Raw genomic sequence first — 17,027 nt, forward strand, 5'->3', positions numbered from 1 at the left:
TTAAAAAATTTATACAATTTCCATTACAATTATTCATTTACATTACTCTATTTTTTTTTTAATTTAGAACAATTTTCTTTTGTTACAGGATTAGACTACGGTCGCAAAATGTAATATTGTATCACTACAGAAAATGTAAGAGCTCAAACAATACTACGGATGTATGTATGACATTTTCCAAACATAGTGATACTAAAATGATGAAAATAATGTTTGAACTGTATGATAAAGTAGTCGCCGTTAGAAGAAGATGTGATATATCTGCTTGATAAATAACATATTTATGAATTAAACTGATAAACAACTATTTGATACCAAACACCGAAAAGATTGTTGTGAACATACTGTTAATGTAGACACGTTTTGATTAATATTTGCAGTGTATGTTTGTCTCGGTATATTGGTATTCAACTATTTTTTATTGTTGATATGTTTTCCCTTACATTTATTTCAATAGGAAGTTTTCATCTTAACGGTGGTGGTGAGAGGGTGGGGGAGTCCCTTATTACTGTATTCTTTAATTTTAAGCACCTCATTATTCTCTATTCTTTATTTGTTTAGTCCATTTTTCTTTATTCTTTATATTTTTTGCCCATTGTTCTCTGTTCTGTAAACCCCCATCCACACCCTCATATAAGGGAAGATAAATCAGGAACTTAAACTTTCTGACGGAATGCAAGTACATTTACCTTATTTGTTTTGTTTGAAAAAAATAACAAAAACGATGACGCCATATTTTCCTTTTATTTCCTGGAAGCACTTTAATCCAGCAGCTAGTAGTACGCTACTGGAATGAAAATCAGATGTTGCTTTGTTTATATGTATTTTTGATGCTTGCAATTGGTTGTTACAAAGTTTTGGAAATTAGGTTAGATAAAGAAATATTTCTCACTCATGCAAAGCTCTAATTTTTTTCCCTGATTTTACTTTTCTTTTTTGTTTTGTTTTTTGCTGTCGTCAGATCTTCAATTTTTGAAATGCAACTGAAATAGTTTGGCCTCGTGCATCACTTGATTACAGGTATCCTCAAAATTCGGACATTATCTTAAATGAAACAATATATCTTCCCCATGAAAAACTCTGATTCTTTGCCCTGCTTTGGCTATCTTTTTCCCCTTTTTGGTTTTATCAGTTCTTTCATTTGTGAATTAGATTTGAATAATCATATATTTTAGCCTCGAGCATTACTGAAGAGATGTCGAAATACGCAGAAGGTGCAGTTGAATTGGTACAATTAATGTTATGTGATAGCTATCAGATAATATTCTGTTTAAATTTCATGTTTTCATTCACTTCTTTGACATTTTACACAAACCCAAACTTTTGTTTATTCTTTTATTTTGTTGAAAAATGCGTGATATAAGCTACAATTTAGTGAAGAATAATATACATCCCCTTCTTGCCTCATTTTTCTTAATATTAAAAGAAGTGCATACACATTTAAAAAGACTACCTACTAGATCATATTTATGTTAAGTACATACATAATAGCGACAAATGAGAGCCAGATCAATATCAAATCACCTCAATCAAATCACATTATCAAATTTGAAACGCATGAATAGCCACGCTTATATTTTCGTTTGCGCGTGAAAGCAAGAAACGATAGTACAACTTGTACAACTGTCTGCAGCTTATAATGTATCTTGGTATTTAGAACTGTTTTGTTATTTATGTCGTTTGCTTGTTGTCTCTAATGACGTGAAATATGTAGCTGTCCAAATGGATCGAATACGACAATTCTTTGTAACAAATAAACATTAAAAGGAGACCATTCGTTTTATAAATGTTTCACTTAAGAAGATAATGAACTATTATATAATCTTTGCTATATGTGGATGTCCGTCGACTTTTTTTAATAAACTTTAGCAGAAACATTGTTTAACATACATGCATCATAAAATTTCCGTAACAATTGAGTAAAACCTTTCTTGACATCTACACACATGACATTGGGTTTCCATATGTTATGGCAATTTAAGGAACTTGTGCTTTCAGGATGAATATACAACCCAAACTTATATATAAATCCATGTGATGATCTTTCTACGAATTTCATACAGTACAGTGGAGGATTCAGATGGTGAGGCTTTGTGGGCGAACGCCTACCTTTCGATCAAAACAAATATCATTTTTGTGGCATACGATTGTTAAAAAATACGCATCGCTACGACCGGTGCTATTTCAACATACCGCACACTTAAATTTAGCTTTACAAAATCATGTCACCAGTGAGTTGAGACACACATATTGTATAATTCAGCCATATCATGATGATGACCGTAAAACTGATGTTGTATCGATTTCAGTCGTTTATCCTTATAACTCTTTTGGTGTAGGTTTTGTTAAAATGAAGTCTGTTTTTGTGTGAATATGGATGAAATTTGTAAACGCCATACGATAGGACATATGGTATGCCACTGCTAGGAAATGGGATGTTTACTAATGGACTTTTAATCATTCCGATTGTTATAGATTTCTGACAACCTTAAGGTCGTCCATTTGTTTCAATATCGGGGAAAAGGTCAATATATGGTAGACAACCTCAAGTTTCCGTTGATTCCTATATTGCTAGTTTACATCATATGAAGCATTATGTAATAAATTTAAATATTTGATTTTTGTTAGTTAGAAGTTTCACAGCATATGAAAATTCTATTGTGTGTGTTGATCTTTATTCGATGTTTATTTAAGATGAACTTATATCGTTGGTGATAACCTATATTGGTTACTACAATGTATGAGTCGTTTATCCTAAATACACAGTCTCATAGGGGACCACGGTGGCCAAGTGGTTTAGGAAATTCATCTACAGGTATCATAAGCCTGTCAACAATGAGGTGAGTTCTAAAAAGTATTATAAAAATACCGAACTCCAAGGTAAATTGGTTTTATAGCCAGTTAACCCTCCACTTGTTTGTAATTCCGTTATATTGACAAAATTGGGTGAGCAACATAATAGGTTAACTTGACAATAATTGGGATCCAGCAGCCAAAGCTGTGTAAACAAACATCACAGACAGACATAAAACACGGCTGACTTAAAATTTCAAACAAACATGCAAAAAAATCTTGCAAAAATTCCGCTAATAGCAGAGGCAATCGACGATTTTAATAAACTAGCATTAACGAAGTTCGGTGATTCTCTCTATGTACTCCGGCTACCTTCACCAAGAAGAAAACCTGGCCGCAACGATATTGCCAAGAGTGCTGAAAATTGCATTAAACACTATAAGTCAGTCATAATACTACGAGAGGGTGTTTAACGACCTTTACTACCCATGAGGGTCTCACACGGTTGAAAGCAAAATGCGAAAAACCACCAATAGACAAACAACAGTCTCTTTAACACAACATAGAAAACAAAAGACTGAGCAACATGAACCACTCCGAAAAAATGTTTTGCTTTCTGTCTGTGAAATTTGGGGATTTCGAAATAATGAAATATTAGAAAAAGTTCATTGGAAATTTTATAAACTCTTTCTCCATTTACATTCCTAGACCACAGACTATTTAATATATTGAGAAAAAAAATTTCAGTTCTTATACATTCTTGACTTTCAAATATTCGGCTTTGAGCGTTCCTGATAAAGGAAAATCCAGAAAAGCACTTCGGACGCATGAAATTTAAAACCTGTTGTTTTCATTTTTACAACACTGGGAAGATACCTTTGCTGGTGGACTGTCAGTCCCCGAGGGTATCATCTGCTCAGTAGTCAGTACTTCGGTACTGACATAATTTATAACACACCTTTCTAAAATTGTCCGCCTTTAAATTTTGAAATTATTAAGAAACTAAGGTTTCAACTTCCTCACGCAAAGTTGTCCTTAGAAGGATTTGGGTATTATTTTAGGTCCTTTTTTATTTTATAGCTTTTCAACTGTTTCAGTTCTTATACATCCTTGGCTATCAAATATTCGGCTTTGAGCGTTCCTAATAAAGGTAAATTAGGGAAAGCGCTTCGGAGGTATGAAATTTATAATGTGTTGTTTTCATTTTTCATGTCGGGCCCTTTTATAGATCATTATACGGTATGGTTTATTCCGATTGTTGAAGGCCGTATTACTACCTATAGTTTTACTACCACTTCATTTTAACTCTGGTGGATAATTTCGTTGTGTAATTTGTTGGATGCATCATTTAAATTTAGTTGATTGCTCATCCAACATTAAAATTCATTTTGTACTCAGCACTTACGGACGTTTTCGTGATAAACTTACGTTTTTTTTTCATAATGGAATACACCCAGAATTCCTCGTTTTTCTGTATGTATAAAATTTGCTATTGGTGATACTGAGACTATTAATATATTAAAATCATTTGAACAGTATATTGTGCCACAATGTACATCCGTGTCTCCATTCCATTGGTTGTATTCGGGCTGATTACTTTAATAACATTAGATCCGTCGAAATAAGAAGATTTTAAATTGCCGTTGCTATATTCCATTCAAAAAAGTATATCTTCTTCAAAATCTTAAACGGAAAATGAATAAAGTGCATTGCATAAGTTTGTTTGGAGAAAGTTAAGTTGATTTTATCTTTCTGGACATTTTCTAAAAGTTAAAATAACGTTCTGTTCATCTTTTATGCTTTTATTGCTTTAAATATCTATATAACTATAGAAAAGTAAACCTAAACTTAAACATTTATTTCTTTCTTTTTCGGAAAGCGTCTTCCAATGATCTTTCCATTTCTGATTCGGCTGAGATCAGTTTAAATTACTCGTAAAATTGTATGGAATGGTCAGTAAAACTGTTCTAGAACAGTCTTTAATACAGTTGTCCTGACACCATTTGGATCAATTTCTTGTTGTTGTTATTGGTTTTGGTAGGCGGCTTACTTATGTAGTAATTGCGCCTTAAATTCATATAACATAAATATTATGTATATGTACTTTCAGTCCTTAATTTATTTTTAGTATTACGTTTTGGCGAATAATTATATGAAACTTTGACGAACATGGTTGACTGTGTTACAATAAAGTATTTATATGTAGAGAGAGAAAAAAAACACATAACAGAAGGTACATGTAATAGGAAAATGAAAATAAAAAGCAAATGATAGTTCCTAATGAAATTTACATTATTAATTGATAGGTATCATAAAATTGTTTAGAAATTTTATCTGGTTGTTCATCTTTGTGTCGTCTGTGATATACTTATATAAAAAAAGTATATTTAGAAACATAAAACAATACATGTGCTAGTTAAATGCTACCAATGTAAGGACGTCGCCCACGATTGATGTAGCAAATAAAGAATCCTTAAGTAAGGATTGATTGTAGTTTTTCCTTTTCCATAACGGCAAGTTGCGTCAATTTTTCCAAATAAATTTCCAAAGACATACTGGTATTAAGTGATTCCTCCTTCCCTGACGAGAAAAAAAACCACTTCTGTCATTGAATGAGAAATCACCCCTACCTACACCCTCAATCACCTATTTAGATATATATATATATATATATATATATATATGTAATATATAAATGGATAAAAAATGGAAAAATATGAAAAAAATTAATACCAGTATATTATTAAAACAATGCAATTGTTTGAATTCGTTGTAAGTACAGAGAATGTCAGCGAAACAGATGTGCTGGGATGTGCATATATATATACAATAATCTGTGTGTGTTTGTCTAACTGACATCCTCTAGTACAAATTTTAGATTTTATCATTTTATTGTCAAAGAAAAGGATTTAACACTTGTTTCTATTCTAAAAAATATATGAGCTTAATGATTGTGTTTGTTTGTTTTTCTTATTTTCTAGTAATATGACTATAATTGTCAGTTTGTGAAGATCTGAAAAGACATATTGTATTTTCCTTCGTTCTTACTTTTCCATTCCATCTTTTACATATAACGTTGAATAATAAAGATAAATGTCAGTGGCACTTTCATAAAAAAAAGAAGCCTGTAGCAAATGTTTCTATTGTTAAATGCATGAGCATAGTGTGTTGTGTTTGTTGTTTTTACTTCTTAATTTCTAAAAATATGACTGTAATTGTCCATTGTAGAGTATCTTAAAGTGATGTTGTATTTTCCCTTAATATATGCTGTTAACTTATCTAGTGTACTAATCTTCAATAGATCAGAGTGTTTACATTGAATGTTGATACTTGTTAAAATTAAAAAGCGTGCATTTTATGGTCAATTAGTACTGGTGTTTGAAAGGTGATTGATTTACTGATGTATGACACAGGTAGAAAAAAGTCTGTTTGATTACGCTCAATGGACTAAAACAAAGGTGAAGTGTGCATTGCACTTCTGGCTCGCTTATCATTATTCTATGGATATTAAAAAAGGAAATGAATTCATATTCGGGTGAGTTTTTCTTTTATTTTTAATCTTGCTGGTTGTATAACTTGATGAAATAATTTAACTTGAGGGACCATCTGAGAAGTAATTCATATACACTGGTTCCAAATACATGATTGTTTATTTTATAATATCTAAACTAAAGCTAAATGACACTTATAGTTGAGAGTCTTCCTATTTTCTTATAAGTATATTAGTTTCCCGTAGATAGTTATGCACGGAACTTAAAGTGTGTGTGTATCCGGATAGAAGGTGTTTCAATGAGAGATCTATGACTCCATTATTTTTAAGCGTATCAAACATCTGTTTTCGTTGCACATCATTTTTTGAGCAGACTAATAGAAAGTGTACAACACCGTCTTTGACTTTTGCAGTTTTCACAAATTTCATTCGGGCTTTTCCCTATTTTGTGAAGATATTTATTGACATTAATAGAGCCAGATCTTAATCTGAATATTATTCGTTTATTTTCTCTATTCATTTGTGATTCAATAGTAATCTTAAAAGATACATTTTTTTGGAAGGAGTGTAGTAATCTTCCCTTTGGGTTGTCTGACCAAAGTTTTTGCCAAATTTGTTTTAAAATGTTTTTGTTAAACATTTGATGTCTTCCTTATATAGGGGAATATGACAATCTATTGTACCTTTATTAAGAGCCACTTTGGCAGTCTGGTCTGCAATTTCATTTCCTAAAATTCCGACGTGGCTTGGGATCCACTTAAAATTTATGTTGCTACCTAGTTTGACTAACTGGTTGTATACAAATATAATATCGTACAATAGATAATTTTTGCCTTAAATAAATTACTCTTTGAGGCTTTGAGAGCTGATAAAGAGTCGACAAACACAATAACATTATTTGGTTTAAATTCTTCTAACCATATAAGAGACAGAAATATTGCCATAAGCTCACAAGTGAAAATGGACATAATCTTAGGCAGTTTGAAACCTTTTTTTATTCCCATTTCAGGTATTGCAAATGCACATGAGGTTTTATTAGAATTTAGATCTTTAGATCCGTCCGTATATATTTTTAGAAACTGGCGATACTGCGTATCAATCATGAAATTACTTTCACTTCGAATTAAGACTGGATTGTCCTTTTTCGAGATGAGATTTGAGAGTTGTGTACATACACGGGGTTTAGTCAAATGCCAAGGGGGTGTTGGGAATTGTATGTATTTATATATTTGGTTAATATCTATATCATGTTGATTAATCATATCTTTTGAAACAACAAAATATGGTTTTTTATTCTGTTTTATTTCCCTGGTGTAGCAAAGAAATGTTGCCTTTTTTGCTAAACTTTCCTTAGTTGGATGGTTATCTTCATGACTAGATAGGTTCAAGAAAGATTTTGTAATAAGACACTTCCTGCGTTCTTCGTAGGGTGGGTCACCCATTTCTACTTGCAGTCTACTTGTGGCTACATTTTTATATGAACCGGTACAAATTCGAAGTGCTTGAATTTGCACCCGCTCCAGTCTTTACGGAATGTGAGGCGGAGTTATATACTTCACATCCGTAGTCTATTTTAGATCTTATAAGTGCAATATATATGTTTCTAAGAGAATGGATGTTTGCTCCCCACTTAGTACTTTTTAGAAGTTTCATGCAATTTAAGACTTTACTGCATTTTGCCTCTATGTATTGTATATGTTTTAACCAAGTCAATTTACTATCAATAATTATTCCTAAAAATTTCACCTCATTGACTACTTGTAATAAACAAATACCTAACGTTAATAATAACTTCTCAGACTTTTTCTTTCTACTAAACACAATAGCTACAGTTTTAGAAGGGGAAATGAGAAATCCCCATTTATCACACCATGTTTTGATATTGTCAAGATCTTTCTGTATTCTCCTTTGAATATAACCAATATTTTTACCACACAACCATATTGCGCTATCGTCTGCAAATTGGGAAATAGAACAATTATTAACACATGAGGGGAGATCGTTTACCATAATATTGAATAATGTCGGGCTGATGCAACTTCCTTGAGTGGTACCATTTTGGATCGTGAGAGTATCAGAAAGAGTGTTATTTATTTTGACCTGTATTGTTCTGTTAGTGAGAAAACAATTAACCCAACCGAGCATGTTACCCTTTATCCTAATTTTAACCATTTTGTTTAGAAGTCCAAACTTCCATATCATATCAAATGCTTTCTTGAAGTCAATAAATACTCTAACTAAATATTCTTTTTTTAAAAATGATTTTTGTATATCGTTATCAAGTCTAATTATTTGTTTCATCGTATTTCTATTTTGACGAAATCCACTCTGATAAGGTGAGTAAATATCATTTTTCTCAAGGTACCACCTCAGTCTGTATTTAATCATCTTTTCCATATTTTTTACAAAATTAGATGTTAAAGCTATTGGTCTATATGCATGTGAGTCACTTGAATCTTTCCCCTTTTTAAAGCTTTGAATTATTATTGAATGTTTCCAAGCCAGAGGAAGATCTTGTGAGAACCAAGTTCTGTTATATAATAAAAGAAGTACACCAAGTGATTTACCACTAAAGCTTTTAAACATACTATAGGTAACCTTATCTTTACCAGGAGATGTATCTGATGTATTAGCAAAAGCATCCTGTAATTCATTAAGGGTAAATGGTTCATTATAACTTTGGGAGTTTTCAGAAAAATATTCTTTCAAGTTTTCAGCTTCTATAGACTCAATATGTTCTTTGTGTGATATAAATGCTTCTGAATAGTTACTTAAACTGCTTACATTGGCAAATGCTTCAGCTAATATATTAGCCTTTTCTTTAGTAGATTCATATATTTTATTTTTGTAAATCAAAGTTGGCATAATTAGAGAATTAATTGTTTTACCCATCATTCTCTTAATTGTATTCCATACTTGCCCTTTATTATTATTATTATTCAATCCACTGCAGAAGTTTTCCCTATATTAATTTAATTTAATAGTATTTGTACATTACGTTTCTTTTTCTTTGTATAATAAATAATCATGTCCACCACCCTCCCCCCCCCCCCCCCACCCGTATGTCTGGCCTTGTTACGAGCTTTATTGCGTTCTTTTACCACCCTTGTACAGTTTTAATTCCACCAGGGTACCTCTGGTTTATTATTTTTCGTCCTTTTCTTAGAAGGGATGTGTTCACCAGCAATTTTAATGATAGTGTTAGTGAGATGAGTACATGATTCATTAATATTGTCGGTAACCATTCTCTCACTAAGTTGTTCATGACATGAGCTTGCGAACCCATCCCAATTAGCTTTTTTATAGTTCCAAATCAACTCTTGTTCGCTGTTTGAACACGATGAAGTTTGATTCAATGATAATTGTATTACAAAATGGTCACTACCATATAAGGATTTATTATCTACTGTCCACGTTATTTGGTGTGCTCGCTGTACACTAGACATTGATATATCAATACATGACAATTGTAAATCGGAGGGATTTTGTCTAGTACCTGATCCATCATTTAGAACTATAATATTATTGGTACTAATAGCATTGTGCAATGAGTTACCTTTAGTGTCAGTTTTATTACTACCCTATAGATAATGATGAGCATTAAAGTCACCACAGATAATAAATTTACCTTCAATTTGATTCAAGAGATTTATATAATCATCTTCTTTTGTGTCTGTTGATGCATCATATAGGCTAATAATGGTGACCATATCACTGTTTATTAATACTGAGCAACAGAAGTTTCAAATTTTGAAGTTATTTCTTTCTTAGAGTATGGAATGTCTACTTTGACATATATAGCTGTGCCGCCGCCCTTTATACCATCTCTAACTGAGAAATCTGCAACTGTGTAACCGTTAATTTCAATTAGATCATTTTCATTTATATTTAAACCAAGTTTCTTGTAGGCATATTACATCTGGATAAGTAGATGAATTTGATAAAATCAATATATATTCTGGACCATTGCTATGAAAGCTATGGCAATTCCACTGATGTATAACAAATGAACTAGTCATTATTGTAAATAATATAATTATAAAATACATGATGTTAGTAATGATGTAGTTAATACTTATTTAGTATATATATATATATATGTATTGATTATTTTGAATTTTATATACTGATGGACTGGCTTTTCTCAATATAATGATTCATTTGATCTGTGTCAACATTACACAAGTTTAGAGTTTTGGCCACTTCACTGATGTACTTTGCTACATTCTCAACTGTAATTCTCTCTTTTGGAGCATTAATGATATGAGTTATTGCAATAGTCATTATTGATACCATTTGGGAAACAGTAGTATTTACTTCACCCAATATAGGTCTTTTGTGGGTTTTTGTTTTACTAATATGTTGCATATTTAATTCTTTCTCAGCAACAAAGGTCTTAGTGTCTTAACCTTTTACAATTTTGGTGGCTTCATCGACTGATATTTTTAATTCCTTTCTCTTTTTGAGAGCTTTTTGTTTTTCTACTCTTTTAGGATAATCTTTGGAGTTTGCCTGATGAGAACCTTTGCAGTTTACACACTACTGTATCAGTATTACACTGGCCTTCGTGTCTTAAACTACACTTTACACATGCTTTATCCCTTTTACAATTTGTAGCAACATGGCCACTCTGTTGGCAGTTATAGCATTGAAGTGGCTTGGGTACAAAAAGTTTAACTCTGTACTTTAGAAACCCAATGCATACAGAAGTTGGCATTTGTGGTATTCTAGAGAACAATTTTATAGTTCTAGAGGGTAATCTTTTGGCTTGTTGTTTGTCATAATATGTAAGCCTTGTGGCTTTTGTGACCCCATATTAATTTAATGCATATTTAATGTCTTCCTCAGAATATTCCTGAGGTACATTATATATGCATCCTTGTGAGCTCAGAAGACTTTGTGGTTTAGAACACTTGACTTGCCATTCTCCTAGATGAGTCGCTTTCATCAGTTGTTTTAGTTGCATACCATCCATACAGTGTACAATAATTTTACCAGATCTTATTGGTCTAATATTTTTAACTATTCCATACTCCTTTGAAATATTTTTTTGAATTTTGATGGGATTATCTTCTGCTAGGCAAACACCTCTAGCACTGATAATGATATGCTGGTTATCGGGGACAGAGGGTCGAGGGGCATTGCGTAATGGTCATTATCGGACTGTGGCTGGGGTTTGGATTGCGTGTGAGTAACTTTTATTTTGACTAGGGGTTGCAAATTTGCGTTTCTTGCTCTCCCTTTCTATAGAATTATCAAACATACCTCTTGTGGAGAAGTCAGACGCTTAGCCTCTGCCTACTGAAGAGCTTTCTTCCGATTCAAAACAGTCGGAGTCCGCCATTTTGTTTGTACTCACGGAATACAAACAAGACAAAAATGTAATAAAAAAACTTACAAAAATAGCGATACTATACTGAATAGTCGTCTAAGTAAGACGTGCAATCAATTTTATAAATGAATACCTCAATAGACTATCAAAAAATTGATTTCCAAACAGATTCTTCTCTCAGTAAAAAAAAAAAACCGCCGATTGATCCGGGACTCGCCGACCCGAATGAGGATCAATTTCTGACAGAACTGATCTACCTTAGAACAGTTTATGAAATTCACAAATCCGTCCTTGATGATTTTTGTATTAACATAAAAAGGACGATGAAAATGTCACATCTTTAAATTGGATACTTAACCAAAAATTCTTACGAAATACAAAAAATAGCAGGATCGTTAAGACAATTTAAAGAGAGATAGAAACTGGTCAATTCTCAAAGAGTAAAGGAAAAAGCCTCTTGCAAAGTTCTTTAATATCACTTTTATATATATTGATGACGTTCTGTCACTATACAAACCTCATTTCAATGAGTTCTTACGTCATGTATCATATATCCCAGTGAACTTGAGACTAAGGATATTACCAAAAGAAAAGGTGTACTTCATATTTTGTCATCGACATTCACATAGCTGTATGACTTCAAACCACAATCGATGAAACTCGTTATGATTTAAATTTTCTAATTGTCAACTTCCCATGTCTCAGCAGTGTATAGCGTTTGTATATCTCATTTAATACATTCCTCACGTCCATGTTCACACTTGAGGACTTCTTAAACAGGGCTCCTTACACAAAACTGCTTCTACATTAGTTTTGAGGAGGAACCATCAAAATCGACACTACATATTAAGTTTTACGGTAACCATCACCAATTAGTTGACCGATACGATGTTTCTGTGTCTCTACACACTAGTCCACTAGTTTGCGGTCATTTAGATCTGTACTAACACAGAACAGATTCAGATAGTTCTACCCACATATATGTGCAGTTCGACCCTTGATTAGATTTCGACAGTTCTACCCTGAAAAAAGATTCTGAAAGTTTAGAACAGCTCTATAATATATTATTCTGACAGTTACAAAGAAAGATGTATAAGAACTGTTCCCAAATGTAGTCAATGGAAGTTCCCCGGTACTTTAAGTGTTGAAATGCAGATTGCTCTTTTTAAGGTGTTATTCTTATCGAATTCAAATGTTTAGAACAAATTTTGATAAGAACTTTGTATGTCTTTTAAACATAATAGATTTTACTTTTACATTTAAGAAAATTATAAAAATCAAACTGTATCCATACACATAAAGTAATGTTTTATGATTAGATTTTTCGCTTTGTTTTGTTTTGCCCCTAGATTTGTTTCTTATTTCGTTTGGTTTTCGCTTGGATGTTTTTCTTTAATGTTAACTTTCGTCCGTCTTTGGATGCTACTTTTGATTTTTTTTTTAAATGCACAACATTGTTATTATGAAGAGTTTGATGGGAAATGCACCAACTCATTCTTTTTACAAACTGCTATCTTAAAATCCTACACTACCTTATAAATGACTTTAACGGCAACAGTAGTATACCGCTGTTCGAAATTCATAAATCGATTGAGAAAAAAACAAATCCGGGTTACAAACTAAAACTGAGGGAAACGCATCAAATATAAGAGGAGAACTACGACACAACAGAAACACAACATTAAAATGTAACACACACAGAAACGGACTATAATATAACAATGGCCATTTTCCTGACTTGGTACAGGACATTTTAAGAAAAAAATGGTGGGTTGAACCTGGTTTTGTGGCTAGCCAAACCTCCCGCTTTTATGGCAATGTTAAATATAACATTAAAATGACAACATTACATGACAGGACTACAATACAAATAAATGGGAGTACATATAGGACAGAGAAACATACGAATAATAGCTAACAAAAGGTACCAGGTTTAAAATCTAATACGCAAGACACGCGTTTCGTCCACACAAGACTAACCAGTGACACTCAGATCAAAAAAGTACGAAAGCCAAAACAAGTACAAAGTTGAAGAGCATTGAGGACCAAAAGTTTCAAAAAGTTGTGCCAAATACGGCTAAGGTTATAGGTCTGGGATAAGAAAATCCTTAGTATTTAGAATAATTCATAATTTTGCAAACAGTAAATTTATAAAAATGACTATATAATAGATATATATAATAATATAACGTGAAATTGGAAAAACTGAAGTTAAAACAGCTATACTTAATTGGACGGTCTCAACAGGAAATGGAGAGATATGATTTATATTTATATAGACAACAAGCCAACACAAACGGAGAAACATGGCCATGTTAAAACATGGCAACGAATATCGTATAGATAAGTGAACGATACGTTAAGCTGTGCATAGCTCTCTGGCAAGTGTGATTTCAGCTGTGATCAAAAACGTTAAGGTAGCTGAAGTGTCGAAATGTTCGACGATAGATTTTTTTAAACTTCCGTAAAATACTTCTGGGTCAATGTACTTTCAAATTTCAATATAATAACTGGGGGTCACGGACTGACCTTTACTGAATTCTTCCATAGATACAAAGATTTGGTTTGGAAGTTTGATTGTATCTGTAGAAAACTTATTTCTAACGGGATAGCACATCCTAATTTTTACGGAGATGTTGTTTACAGAGCCCGGAAATTTAGATGCGATCCGGGTAAACTTATCGATCCTTTAAGCAAACCTATTCTTAAAGCTTACCAATTCAACACTGTAATTAGACCTTTGAAAATTGCATTTATTGGTATAATATTGATTTTGCTATCTGTAAATTAAAATCAAACTAAATAGTATATTTATATACATATGCACATTCATGGCTCTACAATCTGTCGTGACCTGTATCTTGGCATTGTATAAGGTTATGTATTTCTCTGACTGTTAATGACGTCTTTACACTAAATCCATTGGATGTTGGATGCGTACTGATTGGTATTTCAGTATTAGATGCATGCATTTTTTATTAGTTGTTATTGGCTTTGTCAGTAACTAGCTGCCAGTAACTGCGAGTACTCTCAGATCTGTACTTAATTTCTTTTTTTGTTGTGGGGATGTATAAGAACTTTCCAAAACCGGTGTGTGTGTGTTTGTTTTCATGTGTGTACTGTTTGCTCTTACATGATATTGCCTTATAATACAGTTATTTTATTTTATTTTCTATATGTATGTAAAAGTTAAGACAAAAAATCAGCTACTTCGTTTATATGATTTTAAGTTTAAAGCAACTATATGCACAGGATTTTTTTGTTTATACACAGTTTTGATTTAGAAGAAAAACCAAAATGGTTAGAAAATACAAATAATAACACCGTTACAAACACAATTTCATTTTAATATTCTTGTCATGGTTAGAAAATACATGTAATAACACCATTAAAAACTCAATCCCAATTGTACGTTTCTATAATACAAATCTATTTTAATTTTTAGAAATTTACCGGTAATAATATAAACGTCACAAAAAATACGTCACTTTTTGTGACGCGCAGTTTATATTTCGTTTGTGGTGTCCTGGTGTGCTGTCGTAAATTCATGGGAGGTGTCCGTTGTTATTCTGTGGTTTACATATTGTAATGTACTATTATATTATTTATTTATGTGTTTCTCTGTGCTGAGTGTTCTTGCGTTTGTTTGTCATTTTAGCGGCATTTTTAACATTGCCATATAAGCGGGAGGTTTGGCTAGCCATAACAACGGGTTCACCCCACCATTTTTCTTAAATTTTCCTGTACCAAGTCAGGAATATGGCAATTGTTATCTGCAGTCCGTTTCTATGTATGTTTCAGACATTTGTACAAGATGTACTTCCGTTTGTGCTTTCACGTGCAAATGACAGACAAAATAATCGTTTGCATTCATTCATGGCTATTCATGCGTTTCAAATTTGATAATGTGATTTGATTGAGGTAATTTGATATTGATCAGGCCTTCGGTATAATGTATGCACTTAACACAAATATGATCCAGTAGGGAATTCTCTTTAAATGTATATGCGCTTCTTTTAATAATAAGGTAAATGAAGCAAGAGGGTGGAATGTATTTTATTCTTCGCCAAACTGTAATTTATATTACGCGTTTTCCAACAAAAATAAACAAAAGTTTGGGTTTGTGTAAAATGTCAAAAAAGTGAAAAAAAACTAAGAAATTTAAACAAAATATTATCTAATAGCTATTAAATTTTATAACATTTTACTGCAACTTATGTGTATTTGGACTATTAACGTCTCTTCAGTGATGCTCGATGCTAAAATATATGATAATCCATATCTTATTCACAAATGAAAGAATTGATAAAACCATAAAGGGGGAAACAGATAGCCAAAGCAGGGCAAATGATAAGAGCTTTTTATGAGAAAGATTATTATTTAATTTTAAAGAATGTACGAATTTTGAGAATACTTGTCTCTTCAGTGATGTTCGAGGCCAACATATTTGAATCTCATTCACAAATTGAAGAGATAATGACAGCAAAAAAAAGCATAAAAAGTATACCAAAATCAGGAAAAGGAATCAGAGCTTTGCATGAGTGAGAAATATTCCTTTATCTAAACTAATTTCCAAAACTTTGTAACAGCCAATTGCAATCATCAAAAATACATATAAACAAAGCAATATTTGATTTTCATGCCAGTACATATTTACTAGCCGCTGGCTTAAAGAGCTTCCAGGAAATAAAATTGAAAAAAGATGTGAACGTTTTTGTTTTCTAGATACAAAAGAAATAAGATTTATGTACTGTGCAATCCGTCAGAAAGTTAAAGTATCTGATTAATCTTCCCTTATATGACTCAATTACAGATATTGAATTTCAGATTTTATGAGGGCGCAAAGCGCCCGAAAGGAATATTGATTATATGATAAGATTAGAGTGAGATATAATAATGCATTGACCTTCAATTCTAATCAAATAACAGCTCTTTAAAGTACACCCCTGAATAAAAAATGTTACAATCCAGGTAATACCTTACTGCGCATGCCCATAGGTAACATCGTATACCTCGGGCTACAATAGATTGACTTTCAATGAAGCCAAACCTAAAACTTCAAACAATTATGTTTGATATAAAACAACCAAAACCAAGATCTGAACCAATAAAATATCATGTTCTTGTTCAAATGATGTAGATCTGCTACGAAAGTAACCGATTCAGTAAACAATGGATATAGTTTTACCATAGACATATTTCTACGCATCTGGATAATGAATAAACAAATTGACACCCAAAATACCAATTATCACTTCACTAAGCAAAAAGCAAAATCCAACATCTAAAGTCTTTTTTCCTGGTGTCCAAGACCAAGTATTACCACCTGTGAAGTCTGACCAAACATCTGAAGACTGAACTGTTTGGACTGAATAGATATAATAAGGCAGTTACTTAAAAAAAATAACTACA

The 17,027-nt window shown here is 32.2% G+C and overlaps 1 protein-coding gene across 2 annotated transcripts in view; it reads left to right on the forward strand.

Moving 5' to 3' along the window:
- Positions 1-5,274, forward strand: part of LOC127723575 (uncharacterized) — a 44,065-nt gene extending 38,791 nt beyond the window's left edge. For both annotated transcript variants that reach the window (XM_052230257.1, XM_052230250.1), the window contains one exon: positions 89-5,274. In XM_052230257.1, coding sequence (XP_052086217.1) covers positions 89-269 — 181 coding nt within the window. In that variant the 3' untranslated portion in view covers positions 270-5,274. The remainder of the gene's footprint in view (positions 1-88) is intronic.
- Positions 5,275-17,027: the final 11,753 nt, after the last annotated feature.

Source organism: Mytilus californianus, unplaced genomic scaffold (genome assembly GCF_021869535.1).
Source record: "Mytilus californianus isolate M0D057914Y unplaced genomic scaffold, xbMytCali1.0.p SCAF_1, whole genome shotgun sequence".
Lineage (NCBI taxonomy): Eukaryota > Metazoa > Mollusca > Bivalvia > Mytilida > Mytilidae > Mytilus > Mytilus californianus.